This window comes from Blennius ocellaris (assembly GCF_963422515.1).
Source record: "Blennius ocellaris genome assembly, contig: SCAFFOLD_142, whole genome shotgun sequence".
Lineage (NCBI taxonomy): Eukaryota > Metazoa > Chordata > Actinopteri > Blenniiformes > Blenniidae > Blennius > Blennius ocellaris.
The window spans coordinates 622-15,000 of NW_027662032.1; the positions used below are offsets into that span (position 1 = coordinate 622).

The window sequence follows — 14,379 nt, forward strand, 5'->3', positions numbered from 1 at the left end:
ACACACTGTGATTACATGTTTGATTAAACAAAACAAAAAAAATAGAACTACAGTCTGTGTGTGTGTGTGTGTGTGTGTGTGTGTGTGTGTGTGTGTGTGTGTGTGTGTGTGTGTGTGTGTGTGTGTGTGTCTGTGTCTGTGTCTGTGTCTGTGTGTGTGTGTGTGTGTGTGTGTGCGCGCCACTCATACCTCCACACCCAGCAGCAGCAGTGGTTTTGTGTGTGTGTGTGTGTGTGTGTGTGTGTGTGTGTGTGTGTGTGTGTGTGTGTGTGTGTGTGTGTGTGTGTGTGTGTGTGTGTGTGTGTATCTCATTATGGAGGCCGTCTGAATAGCTGCCCTGCAACCTCATCAGATCGCCTTCCTCCTCCTTTTCTTCTCTCTCTCTCTCTCTCTCTCATTCCTCTCCTCCTTTCATCCTTTCATCCTTTCATCAGGCTTTGTTCGGCCTCTGCTCCCTCATTTCCTTCATTTCCTGCCCGGCCTTGTAATCGTCCTCGGCCTTTTCACCGGCTGCCGTCGACGCCTTGTCGTGTTTCCCAATCGAGAGCAATTAGTGTTTGTGTGACGCTCTTATTGTGAAGGTGCTGGATTAGGGCAGAGGTTCCCTGAGACAATGGGCGCTTGGATTAACAGTAATAATCTGAATAATGAACAGGATTCTCAGATTCTCTGGGAATAAACATGATGCAGGTTTTGTTCACAAGGATCTCGATATTTTCACAAAAGTCCACCTTTACTTTGAAAACGCTTAATGAGAAGTGCAGTGAAATTAACAAAACGCTCCTCCTGTTGCATTGTGGGAGTTTTTACAAACAGAGTTTTCATGTTGAGCCACTAGGGGGCGCTGTGTGTTGTTTTAGAACTGAAAACACAGCAGATGTACGTGACTAACTAAAGCTGGTTTCGTGTGTGTGTGTGTGTGTGTGTGTGTGTGTGTGTGTGTGTGTGTGTGTGTGTGTGTGTGTGTGTGTGTGTGTGTGTGTGTGTGTGTGTAGGACCTGAGGATGACTCTCCTGTGTGACGACTCCGACTGTTGGATCAGTCGTCTCCCGCTGACCTGCGATGCTGCTGCAGCCAACTGCCTCGTCTTCAGCCGAGGTGCCGGTCCTCACCTGTCCTCACCTGTCCTCACCTGTCCTCTCTTCACCTGTCCTCACCTGTCCTCTTTTCACCTGTCCTCTCCTGTCCTCACCTGTCCTCACCTCTCTTCACCTGTCCTCACCTCACCTCTCTTCACCTCACCTCTCTTCACCTGTCCTCACCTGTCCTCTCCTGTCCTCACCTCACCTCTCTTCACCTGTCCTCACCTCAATTCTCCTCACCTCACCTCACCTTTCTTCACATGTCCTCACCTCACCTCTCTTCACCTGTCCTCACCTGTCCTCTCTTCACCTGTCCTCACCTCACCTCACCTCACCTGTCCTGACTGTCCTCTCCTCTCTTCACCTGTCCTCACCTCACCTGTCCTCACTGTCCTCTCCTCACCTCAACTCTCTTCACCTGTCCTCACCTCACCTCTCTTCACCTGTCCTCACCTCGCCTGTCCTCACTGTCCTCACCTCTCTTCACCTGTCCTCACCTCCCTGTCCTAACCTGTCCTCACCTCACCTCTCTTCACCTGTCCTCACCTCGCCTGTCCTCACTGTCCTCACCTCTCTTCACCTGTCCTCACCTCCCTGTCCTCACCTGTCCTCACTGTCCTCACCTCTCTTCACCTGTCCTCACCTCACCTGTCCTCACTGTCCTCACCTCTCTTCACCTGTCCTCACCTTGCCGGTCCTCTCCTCACCTCTCTTCACTTGTCCTCATCTCACTGTCCTCACCTGTCCTCACCTGTCCTCACCTCTCTTCACCTGTCCTCACCTCACCTGTCCTCACTGTCCTCTCCTCTCTTCACCTCTCTTCACCTCACCTCTCTTCACCTGTCCTCACCTGTCCTCTCTTCACCTGTCCTCTCCTCACCTCTCTTCACTTGTCCTCACCTCACTGTCCTCACCTGTCCTCACCTCACCTGTCCTCACTGTCCTCACCTCTCTTTACCTGTCCTCACCTCACTGTCCTCACCTGTCCTCACTGTCCTCAGGTCATGAGCTCTTCTGCAAGGTGACGGCTGAGCTGGCGGCCGGCGAGCGTCTGCTAGCGTCCCTGTCGGCGCCCCCAGGCGGCGCCGGCGTCTCCTCGTCCTCGCCCTCGTCCTCCTCGGCCTCCCTGCTGGCCCGACTCTCCCCTCCACTCAGCCTCGTCACACACAAACAGGCGGCGGCGAACGACAAGCCGCTGTATCCGGCGGCGCTGCGCTCCGACATCCAGCTCCTCCCACAGCAGGCCGGCATGGCGGCCATTTTGGCGACGGCCGTGGTCAACAGTGAGTCTTCACACTCTCCGTGGGCGTCACTCTGGGAGGACAAAACACTTTTTAGACCAGGGGTCGCCAACCTCTAATGCTCAAAGAGCCATTTGGTCCCAGTCAACACTGAACGCAACACCCAGAGAGCCGCACACATTTTATTTTGACAGTCCCACAGGAAGACCATGCCAGGACGACACGACACACTAAACCTCCTGCTGGTCGACAACTTACAACTAATAAACTAAACTACATGAACTAAACAACACAACACAATTATTACCGACACTACAAACCTAACATAACCCTGATAATTACATTTAAAACACCACAAACAGAAACTCCCATAATGCATTGCAGCTCTCAGCTCCTTTATCGCTACACATTATTAAAATGGAAGATAAATGTGGGAGATGTGGATTGTTAGAACCAAGAGTGTGATGGTGTGTCTTTAATGTCCTGTAGTTGTTGTGGAATTCACTAGAATGTTCCGTCACTCTCAACAAGTCTGCAATGAACCTCCTGGAACTGTGGGCTTTTACTGTGAAAGGTACAGGAAGCTCCCGGCTTCAGACACCAGTTGAGCCGCTGTCATGACCTGCAGCCGCGATTCTACCTTCTTCATCCGTTATTGTTGTAATGACGTTACATCGCTGCGTCGTTCACGACCCTACATTTTACCACTCTTTGTGGCGGGACTGCGCTCTGGGTGGCCTTGCCTCCTTACGTCCCTCTCTGGGTGGCTTTGCCTCCTTACGTCCCTCCAGGATGAACTGCAGTGGGACGGAGGCTCAAAGAGCCGCAGTGGAGGGATCAAAGAATCAAAGAGCCGCAGTGGAGGGATCAAAGAATCAAAGAGCCGCAGTGGAGGGATCAAAGAGCCGCATGAGGCTCCGGAGCCGCGGGTTGCCGACCCCTGGACTAGACAGAGCGGAGTGGTGAAAACACGTGAACGTAGGAACCGGAGGCGGTCCTACTGTCTCACTCTCGTTGTCTCACCGTCCTCAAACATGTCCAGGCCGGCTGGACTCACTGCAGTTCCTCTGCTTGGCCACACGGTGGCAGTGCAGCTCTGCGCTGATGGAAAACCCTTCAGGCTCACAGGCGGCCCCAGTGGAGTTCAGCGTAACGGCTAAAGTGTCCTCATGGGGGCGCCAGAGACCACGGGGACGTCCGGGGGGGACTTTGTCCTGCTGTGAGGTCAATTGAACAACCTCATTCTGATAAAGTATTTATTTTACCCCGTTTCCACGGAGACGGAGTCGAAGCGTTGCCCCCACAAAGTTCCAGCGTTTCCAGGATCCAAACAGCGACGTCTTAAAACAAATGCTGAGGGAGTGAGAACGCTGAGGGGGTGAGAACGCTGAGGGGGCGAGAACGCTGAGGGAGTGACAACGCTGAGGGGGTGAGAACACTGAAGGAGTGAGAACGCTGGGGGAGTGAGAACGCTGAGGGGGTGAGAACGCTGAGGGGGTGAGAACGCTGAGGGGGTGAGAACGCTGAGGGACTGAGAACGCTGAAGGGGTGAGAACGCCGAGGGAGTGAGAACACTGAGGGGGTGAGAACGCTGAGGGAGTGAGAATGCTGAGGGGGTGAGAATGCAGAGGGAGTGACAAAGCTGAGGGAGTGAGAACGCTGAAGGACTCAGGACGGAGGATAAACTTTGATTCAATATTTTCACACTCATATATTCTTTATTTCCCAAGAAACTTGTATTTTCCTATTTTAATTCTCTCCCCCCCCTCCCCCTCCCCCTCCCCCGGTCAGGGGGGAGATAATGCGACACAGTGACGCTGCTGATCATGTCACTCCGCCTCCCGGCGTTGCTGTGACTGTCACTAGTGATCCTACACGCTCGGGAAGGAGTGATTAGCATTATGCCTGTGACCTCTGGGCCTCGTTGCCATGGAAACGCTCAGCAACTGGCATGTGTGTGTTTTTGTGCCGCTGGCTCTTCTGTCGGAGCGAGGACCGTCTTGACTTCCTACTTCAGCCGGTTCCGTCTGATACGGCGGAGCGTTGTGGTGTCGCGATGCGCCGATACGCGACGCTAATGTCGCCGACGAGCGCCGGAGGAAGCGGCTCCGCCAGAATAAAAGCTCCCGAGGTCGATTCGATTCTGTCGCTCGTATTTAACAACCAGTAGAAAATGGATCCACACACTGACCAGATATGGAGGGTACCCCCCCGGTTGAGGGGGGTACCTTTGAACTTTGAACCCTCTTTGAACTTTGAACTTTGAACTTTGTTCCTTGTATTTCTGTTTTCAAGCTTCTTTAATCACACATCTTATAGTTTTATGGTTGTAACGTGGTTCCTCCAGGCCGGGGGCTGAGTTTTACCTGGTTTACCTGGCGGCCATGTTGACTTCTGTTGGGGGGGGGGGGGGGTCACGTCACTGACCAGCTTGTGTTCCTGTCCCCACCAGAGGACATCTTCCCCTGCAAGGACTGCGGGATCTGGTACCGCAGCGAGAGGAACCTGCAGGCCCACCTCATGTACTACTGCGCCAGCCGCCAGAAGCAGCCGGCCGCCGCCGCCTCGCCGCCGCAGGACCGGCCCAAGGAGTCCTACCCCAACGAGCGCATCTGCCCCTTCCCGCAGTGCAGCAAGAGCTGCCCCAGCGCCAGCTCCCTGGAGATCCACATGCGGACGCACAGCGGTGAGGGCGGCGCCGGCGTGCATCCGCCGGACGCCTTCGCACCACGACGCCACACACACACACACACACACACACACACACGGCTACGGAAGTCTTGCGTTTTCACCGGAAAAGTCGCCACGTAAACGAGGCTTGACTCTCATCAGGGCGTCTTGAGTTGTTTTTTTTGTTATTTTTATTTTTATATATTTATTATTTTTTTATGTATTTGTTTTTATTTATGTATTTATTTTTATTCATTTATTATTTTTTATGTATTTGTTTTTATTTATTTTTTTTTTGTTTTAATTATTTATTTTGTTTTATTTATTTATAATTTTTTTAGATATTATTATTATTATTTTTTTATTTATTTATTTATTTGTATTTTTTTAATATTTTTATTTATTTGTTTTTAATATTTTTTTATTTATTTTATTTATTTATTTATGTATTTATGTGTTTTTATTTATTTATTTATTTATTTATTTGAGCAGTACACATTCTGCTCAAAAGCAGTGGGGCTGAAGCAAGAAGCTTCTAAGCTCCACCCCCAAACTCAGAGCAACAACAAGTGCATTCCACACTAGAATAGAAAGAACAAAACGTCAACAACAACAAAACCTTAACAAAAAAGAACCTCCCACATTTCAAACGACTATATCGACACGGACCAAACTTACGACACACACACACACACACACACACACAACTCCGTCTCCACTTTGTTCCACAATTGTTCACCATGAACTGTCGGGCTAAAACTTTTCAGGGTTGTGTTTATGTTTCTGAGTCCTAAAGTTTAATTTATCATGTATTTCATAACGACCAGTACGATCCGGAACCTTCTTTGTATTTGTCTTAGTAACAATCTGTAACTTGCTTTATCCAATCCACTTTATTTATAGAGCACATTTAAACAACAAAGCGTTTCCAAAGTGCCTCACATGAGACTGCACATAAAAACAATAAAACTAAAACAATGCAAATTAGCTCCAACACTAAATAAGTATAAAACCATAAATACAAATAAAAACACATTAAAAAACGAACGTCTGTACTGCTTGGAGCTCAACAATGTCATTAAACTTCATGATTTTAGATTTTAAAAATAACGAGTTTGTGTGGTCCAGAAACCAACTTTATGAATTAATCGAATCGCTCTTTTTTGTAACATCACTATTGGTTTTACTGTGTTTTTATAAGTACTACCCCAAACCACAGTACAATAATATAGATAGGGCAAAATCAGAGAACAGTATAAGTTGTGTAAAGCTTTGATGTTTAAAATGTGCTTTGAACTCGTTCTGACTTCCTGTCGGTTTCCCCCTCCCCCCCCAGGCGAGCGTCCGTTCGTCTGTCTCATCTGCCTGTCGGCGTTCACCACCAAGGCGAACTGCGAGCGCCACCTGAAGGTGCACACGGACACCCTGAACGGGGTGTGTCACGGCTGCGGGTTCGTGTCCACCACCAGGGACATCCTGTACAGCCACCTGGTCACCAGCCACATGGTCTGCCAGCCGGGCTCCCGCAGCGAGGTGTACTCCCCGGGGCCGGGCCTGCCCAACCTGCCCATGTCCACCGGTGAGTCCCGCCGCCGCCACCCCACCAAGGTGACGCCCACCGAACCCCCGACTGACCCGGTCTCTCCCTCGCCAGGTCTGAGTCCCGGAGACTCGGGGGTGGTGCTGAAGTGCCAGGTCTGCGGCCACAACTGCGAATCCCCCGCCCAACTCCAGCAGCACGTCCGGACCCACCTGGAGGTCCGCGTCCCGGCGGAGCGCAGCCCGACTCCTCGCCAGGGGACCCCGTCGCTGGCCGACCGCCCCCAGCCGCCGTCCCCCCAGGACAGGGGGCCGTCGGCCTGCGTCCCCAAGCCGGAGTCGTCCAGCCCCGGGGCCAACGGCGGCTCGGCCACGCCGCGGGACTTCGGCACCCCCGACGGACAAACGGCGGAGGTGAAGATCAAGGAGGAGCCGCGTTCGGAGTCCGAGGGCGAGGAGCAGATGGAGATGAAGGAGGTGAGAGTGGGCGGGGAGGAGGACGAGGAGGAGGAGGGGGAGGGGGAGGACGAGGAAGACGCTCAAGAGGAGGACGGTCGAGATGAAAAGAAGATCAAAGAGCAACGGACCACCTCGTCCTGCGTAAAGTCCAACTCTCCCAAGAGTCCAGCCGCTGCAACCGTGAAGGCAGAACCGACCAGCCCCACCCCGGGCTCCAGCCCCGCCCCCGTGGGGGGCACCGGCCCCGTCGTCCCCGGGGGGGCCATGTTCCTGCCCCAGTACATGTTCAACCCCGAGGCGGCCATCTTGCCCCAGGCCTCCGAGATCCTGGCCAAAATGTCGGAAATGGTCCACAGCCGCCTGAAGCAGGGCCAGACCATCGCCCAGAGCAGCCCCGCCGCCTTCTTCCCCTCCGGGCCGACCCCGCCGGGCGCCGCGGCGACGACGCCGCCCCACAAGGGGGCGACCTGCTTCGAGTGCGACATCACCTTCAACAACATCAACAACTTCTATGCACACAAGAGGCTGTACTGCTCCAGCAGGCACCAGGGTGACGGTGCAGCCTCCGCCTCGGCACGAGACGCCGCCTCGGCCGGCGCCCCTCCGGCGGCGGCGGCGGCAGCGCCCAGCTCCTCCACCTCCCCTCAGGGTGGAGCGCCCAGCAGGGCGGCGTCGGCCTCCCCGACCGACTCCGACACGCCCGCAGGCAGCGGAGCGACGGAACCTCGGAGGCTGGTGGAGGTGAAGACGGAAGCTCTGGCGGCGAGGGAGGGAGTGTCGTCGTCCTCCGAGGGAGAAGGCGGCGGAGGCGGCGGCGGCGGGGCGGGGGGGAGCGGGCGGAGGGCGGGCCAGCGAGGGCAGCCAGAGTCCCGCCAGCGGCTCTGCCGAAGACCTGGAGGACGACCCCAACAGAACCTTCTGCCAGGCCTGCAACATCCGCTTCAGCCGCCACGAGAACTACACCGTCCACAAGCGCTTCTACTGCGCCTCGCGCCACGACCCGTCCAACCAGCGGGCCTCGCACGCCGCCAAGAGCGCCAACGCCGCCCCCTTCCTCCCACAGCCCATCCGCACGCGCAAGAGGAAGAAGATGTACGAGATGTACGAGATCCACATGGCCCGGACCGAAGCGTTGGCGAACGCCGCGGCGGCGGCAGCCGCGGCCGCCGCCGCTCCGCCGCCGCGTCCGCCCCGTCTCCGTCCGTCCTGGGCCTGGCGGTGAAGCAGGAGGTGTCCCCCGGTGGTTCCAGCCCCGAGGGGGACGGTCCGATCGACCTCAGCAAGAGGCCCCGTCTGAGGGAGGGGCCGCGGCACGGCGGCGGCGGCGGCGGCATCCTCCCGGCGCTGCCCGCTCACCGACTACCACAAGTGCACGGCGTGCAGCATCAGCTTCAACAGCATCGAGAACTACCTGGCCCACAAGACGTACTACTGCCCCGCCACCACCCTGCAGCCGCACACCCTGGAGCAGCTCCACCGCCTCAAGAGGTCCGCCTCCACCTCCCCCAAGAGCCGGCCTCCGCCCGACCTCCCGCAGCCGGCCGAGGCCAAGGCCCTCCCCGCCGAGTGGCTGGTCCAGGCCGGGGGCTCCTCGTCCAGCCCCCACCCCTCCGCCTTAACCGCCGGCTCCGGCGCCACCCGTCGCCGTCCCGCACGGCCGCCGCCCTGGCCGCCACGCCGGGAGCCGGCGCCAAGGGGACGGGCCCCCGCCCAGGTGACGTGCCCCTACTGCCCCAACCGGCCCATCTCCTGCGACCTGATGGAGCACTTCAAGGTCACCCACGGCCTGGTGGTCACCGTTCAGTCGGAGGCGCCGCCGCCGCCCGGGCGCCGCGCTCAGCCGGAGTCCCAGCCTCAGTCCCGGAGACGGCGCCTCCGCCACGCCGACCGGCCAGGCCCGACTCGTCTCGCGGGCGCACAGAGACGGTGTCAACGGCCGGGCCCGGAGCGGCGCCGCCTCGCCCGCCTCCCCGCCGCTGCTGAACGGGCAGCCCGTCGGCCGGCACCCGGCTCACCGCCGCCGCCCGCCGCCGTCGTCCCCCCCCCGGGGCTCCTCCTCTGACTCTGTCGCCTGTGCCTGACGCCCCGAGGGAGAGGCCCGACAAGCCGGCGGTGGCGGCAGCAGCGGCCACGCCCCCCTCGCCCCGCCCCCAAAACCCCCCGCGGCCTCGCCCGTCCAGAACGGAAACTCCCGCTTCTGCCGCCTGTGCAACATCAAGTTCAGCAGCTTGTCCACGTTCATCGCCCACAAGAAGTACTACTGCTCGTCCCACAGCGCCGAGCACGTGAAGTGAGCCCCGCCCCCTTCCTCTCTCCGCCAGAGGTGCCCCGCCCTCTTCCTCTCTCCGCCAGAGGAGCCCCGCCCCCCTCCTCTCTCCACCAGAGGTGCTCCGCCCCCTCCTCTTTCTACCAGAGGAGCCCCGCCCCCTCCTCTCTCCGCCAGAGGTGCTCCGCCCTCTTTCCCCCCCGGCAAACAGTGAATGACTGTTACTCCCTCCGGCGGGCCGGTGCGTCAGGCGCCCCCCCCCCCCCCCCCCCCCCCCCCCGTCCCGCGGGCCGTGTTACGGACAGACAGTGACTGACGCGCCCCCTATGGGTCAAAGTTTGAAGTACACTACGAGCCGAGGCGGCGCCCCCTCCCTCCCCCCACCCCCCCCCCCCCCCCCCCCCCTCCTCCCCATCACCGCCGCCGCCGCCGGGCCTCGCGGTATGTTGCATTATGGGACGTTGAGCAGGGGTCGGGGGGTTTCAGACTTTCGGTGACGTTGATGTGATGAATCTCCTCGTGGCTGGACGACCTCCTCCCGGGGGGGGGGGGGGGGGTAAAAAAAAACAAAGGAGAGAAAGAAAAAAAAAAAGACTCGATCACTGTTAATGTTTTTATGATCTGTGCATAGTGTATGATGTCTGAAAAGAAGAATTCTATAAGGCTTTGGTTTCAACACTGGCTCTTTTTTGCTTACTTAGAGAAGCCGAGGCGTTTTTAGCTGAAGAGAAAAGAAAACGTGGTTCCACGATTTCACGATGTTACTAATTACCGAAGGATGATATTTCAAACCCGCAGACAAAAACAAAAAAACAACCAAAACAAAAAAAAATTAAAAAATACACGGACAGACGTTCTTTTTCTTTCATACACACTATTTTTTATTTTCTTTCAAAAGACGAGAAAAAATGTGAAATATTTATCTTTTGAGTCCTCGCCAATTTCATGTCAACAGAAAACTACCTACCTAGTGTTTCGAGAGTATTTGTATTTTTTATTTGAATATTTTTCATACTGTTGGAAGGAAACTGTTTGGGTGTTAAAGGTGAATTTTCTAAGTGTAGATATGTAATATCTCCTCACGGGGATCACTGGGATCTCACACTGTTATCACGGCACGCTGTTTTGTTTTGTTGTTGTTGTTTGGGTTTTTTTTAACCCCCCCCCCCCCTTTTTTTTCTCATGAATTGTTCTGATTCTCAACACCTGACGTCCAGGTTTCGCTGCGTGAGCGATGGAGGCGCCGCTTCCCGGTGACCTTCACGTCTTCATTGCTCATTAAACTAAGGCTGTTGTTTTTATATATATATATCTTTATTTCATGATTGTGTTTCTATCCGGTAATGAAGGCGAAGCTGTTTCACCTTTTGCAGGAGGTGAAGCACAGTTTGTGTTCATTTCTTACTTTAACTGTTTGTTTTTGTTTTTTTAGGCTTTTAAACACTGGAGCTGCTACAAGTTAATGAAATTAAAATGTGGCAAATTATAATGTTCAAAAGTTTTTTCATAAAGAGTCGACGCGACAGTCCAAAAAAAGTTCAGCTATGATATCAAACATGCAACAGGAAAAAAAACTAAAACACCATTACAAAAGTTGCACGTCCCAATGTAAACCTCGTAATGCAAATATAAACGTCAAAGTAATAATAATGATATTAAAAACATGCACTACATTTAGAAAGACATGGTTACAAAAGTGCAGCACAAATGTAAAAGTCGTGATACAAATACATAAAAGTCACAACACAACGTTAAGTTAAGAGATGAAACGTGATTACGAAGAATTTCAACACAAATATAAAACATTACAAAAGTTACAAAAGTCAACGTGAATCTAAAATCTGCAGCACAAATACAAAAGTCACGACACAAATATAGTAACGATGACGTTAAAAAAATATGCTACACAATTACAAAAGCAAAATTATGATTACAAAAGTCGCAGCATAATTGCAATTTCTGTATTTGTACGATTGTGTTGCAACTTTTGTTTCTACGTTGTGAAACGAGCTGCAGCACCAACGTGTCGCAGTGCAAGTTCAAAGTTAGAAACATCAAAGCAAAACAAATTACAAATGTAAAAGTTGCAGCACAAATACAAAAGTTGCGACACAAATATATGACGCATGCACCGTAATTACAAAAGCAAAAACTTGTTACAAAAATCGCAATCCTAATGTAAACCTTGTGAAACAAATATAAACGTCACAACGGGGATATAAAAGTAACAATAATGATGTAAAAAAAAAAAAAAAGAAACATGCACTACATTTACAAAAACATGGTTACAAAAGTGCAGCACAGATGTAAAAGTCGTCATACAAATATAGTAACAATAGTAATAATAATGTTATAAAACATGCTCCACGATTACAAAAGCATAAATATGATTAAAAAAGTCGCAACATAATTGCAACTTTTGTATTTATGCAACTATGTTGCAACTATTGTAATCATCTTTTTGCTTTTGTAATTGTGTTGCACTTTTTGTTTCTAAGTTGTGAAACACAAAAGCTGCACCACCAATACGTCGCAAATTCAAGTTAAAAGTTAGAAACAACAAAGCACAACAAATCACAAATGTCCAAAGGTAAATGTAAAAGTTGCGACACGAATATATGAAGCATGCGTCGTAATTACAAAAGCAAAAACATCGTTACAAAAGCCGCAACACGTCTGAAGGAGGCGGCAGAAGTAGAAAACGTGAAGCTGCATGGCAGTGAAATGTTGCGACGCCGCTCAGTGATTTCAAAACAGAAACACCGGCGAGGTTGGCAAGAACTCGTTTTATTTTGAAAAGCCTCGACTGTCCTTTCCCTTTCATCGTCCGCAGGTTAGGATTTTCTTCTCTTGCTTTTCGTCTGAAGTCACGTTGTCGTTCGCGCTCCGGGCCTTTCGCTCCCCGTCTGTTTTTTGTCCCGCCGTTGTTTCTCGTGTGTTTCGTCACGAAGCTCCGCCTCCAGGGCGGCGCTGGAAACGCCGACGTCGTCTGCGAAACTCGTCGGCAAACGAAGACGTCGCGTTTTCATTCGTTCGCATTTAGAATTTCTAAAAGTCTCTAAAATCAGCAGGTTCAAAAACTGCAGAAAATGTCTTGGAAACATTTAGGATTTGATGTCGAAAAACCTGCTTCTTTCACCCTTTCATCTGCTCTTTCACACCTTCATCTGCTTCTTTCACACCTTCATCTGCTTCTTTCACACCTTCATCTGCTTCTTTCACACCTTCCACTGCTTCTTTCACACCTTCACCTGCCTCTTTCACACCTTCATCTGCCTCTTTCACACCTTCATCTGCTTCTTTCACACCATCTGCTACTTTCACACCATCTGCTTCTTTCACACCTTCACCTGGTGCTTTCACACCTTCACCTGCTTCTTTCACACCTTCATCTGCTTCTTTCACACTTTCATCTGCTTCTTTCACACTTTCACCTGCTTCTTTCACACCTTCACCTGCTTCTTTCACACCTCCATCTGCTTCTTTCACACCTTCATCTGCTTCTTTCACACCGTCATCTGCTTCTTTCACACTTTCATCTGCTTCTTTCACACTTTCACCTGCTTCTTTCACACCTTCACCTGCTTCTTTCACACCTCCATCTGCTTCTTTCACACCTTCATCTGCTTCTTTCACACTGTCATCTGCTTCTTTCACACTTTCACCTGCTTCTTTCACACCTCCACCTGCTTCACTGCTTCTAAAACACATCAACTTTCCTCCCTTTTCCTTGATTTTCTCTGATTTTCCTCCGTTTCCCTTGATTTTTCAAAATTTTCCTTGATTTTTCTAATTTTTGCTTGATCTTCCTGGATTTTCCTGGATTTTCCAGGTCACCTGATCAAACCGCTCCCGTTTACAGTCTCGTCACAAACTTGTAGTTTAGTTGCACTTTCTCGTACAAGAATGTTTTAGTTTGAGCGACTTGTTATTTTTGTTGTTGTTGTTGTTGTTGTTGTATTTATGTTGCGCAGCACTTTTCCAGTCAAGAGAGGAGAAGAACCTGCGTCGTCGTTCTGCCTTGAAGGACTTCCTGACGATTCCCGCCTCATTAAGCTTCTGTTCACTGAACTTGTTTTGTTCCTCATGATTCCTTTGGATGAAAAATCACGATGAATGTCTCTCTTTTTTTTTGTTTTTTGTTTTATTTCTCCTCGTTTCACTAAACTCTTGTTCAAACTATGCATGGGAAATAAAAAGATGAAGTTCTGAGAGACTCTGCTGGACGGCGTCCTTCTTTCATCTCTCCTCTGCTCCGATCGGGCCGGCGTCACAAATCACCTCTTCACAAAGTTTGTGGTTGATGGAGGAGGAGGAGGAGGAGGAGGAGGAAGGTTGAGTGACTCATCAGCTTTTCTTTCACAAGAGTCTGAGAGATGAAAGGATTTAGGAGTTTCAAGGACGACGCCTTCGATCGCTGCTTCCAAATAAACTCTGTTACCTGGAGAACAAACGCTGTGAGGGGAGGAGCACTGCTCTCCTCCATCCTCCATCCTTTATATTTCATCCTCCATCCTGTATCCTCCATCCTTTATCTCCATCCTCCACTTACCTTTCATCCTTTATCTTTGATCCTCCATCCTTTATCCTTTATCATCCATCCTTGATCTTTCATCCTCCATCCTTTATCCTTCATCCTCCATCATTTATCTTTTATGCTTTATCCTTTATTCTCCATCCTTTACCCTCTGTCCTTCATCCTCCATCCTTTATCATCCATCCTTTATCTTTCATCCTTTATTCTACGATCTTTATCCTCCATCTTTCATCCTCCATTCTTTATCTTTCATCCTTTATCCTCCATCCTTGATCTTTCATCCTCCATCCTTCATTCATCCTCCATCCTTCATCCGCCATCCTCCATCCTTTATCTTTCATCCTCCATCTTTCCTCCAATGGTCCTGAAATGAAGGTCGGTTAGTCCAGAACGTTCAGTGGTTAAGTTTCCTCTGACGAGCTCGTTGTCACTTTAATGTCAGCGAGTTCACACACACACACACACACACACACACACACACACACACACACACACACACACACACACACACAGACACACAGCTTTCGTCCAATCAGACGTCCTCTCCTGTCGTCCAGCCGTCGTCCCGCCTCCTGCTGACATTTA

The 14,379-nt window shown here is 51.7% G+C and overlaps 1 protein-coding gene across 1 annotated transcript; it reads left to right on the forward strand.

Moving 5' to 3' along the window:
• Window positions 1-1,004: 1,004 nt before the first annotated feature.
• LOC308148393 (zinc finger protein ZFPM1-like) lies at window positions 1,005-9,285 on the forward strand (the record flags this gene model as incomplete). The annotated part of the gene is given in 13 exon segments (XM_080521854.1): window positions 1,005-1,098; window positions 2,084-2,365; window positions 4,776-5,009; window positions 6,330-6,572; window positions 6,648-7,795; window positions 7,797-8,150; window positions 8,153-8,338; window positions 8,340-8,630; window positions 8,633-8,691; window positions 8,693-8,810; window positions 8,812-9,039; window positions 9,041-9,130; window positions 9,133-9,285. Coding segments are annotated over 13 exon segments (3,480 nt in total).
• Between the last annotated feature and the right edge of the window lie 5,094 nt (window positions 9,286-14,379).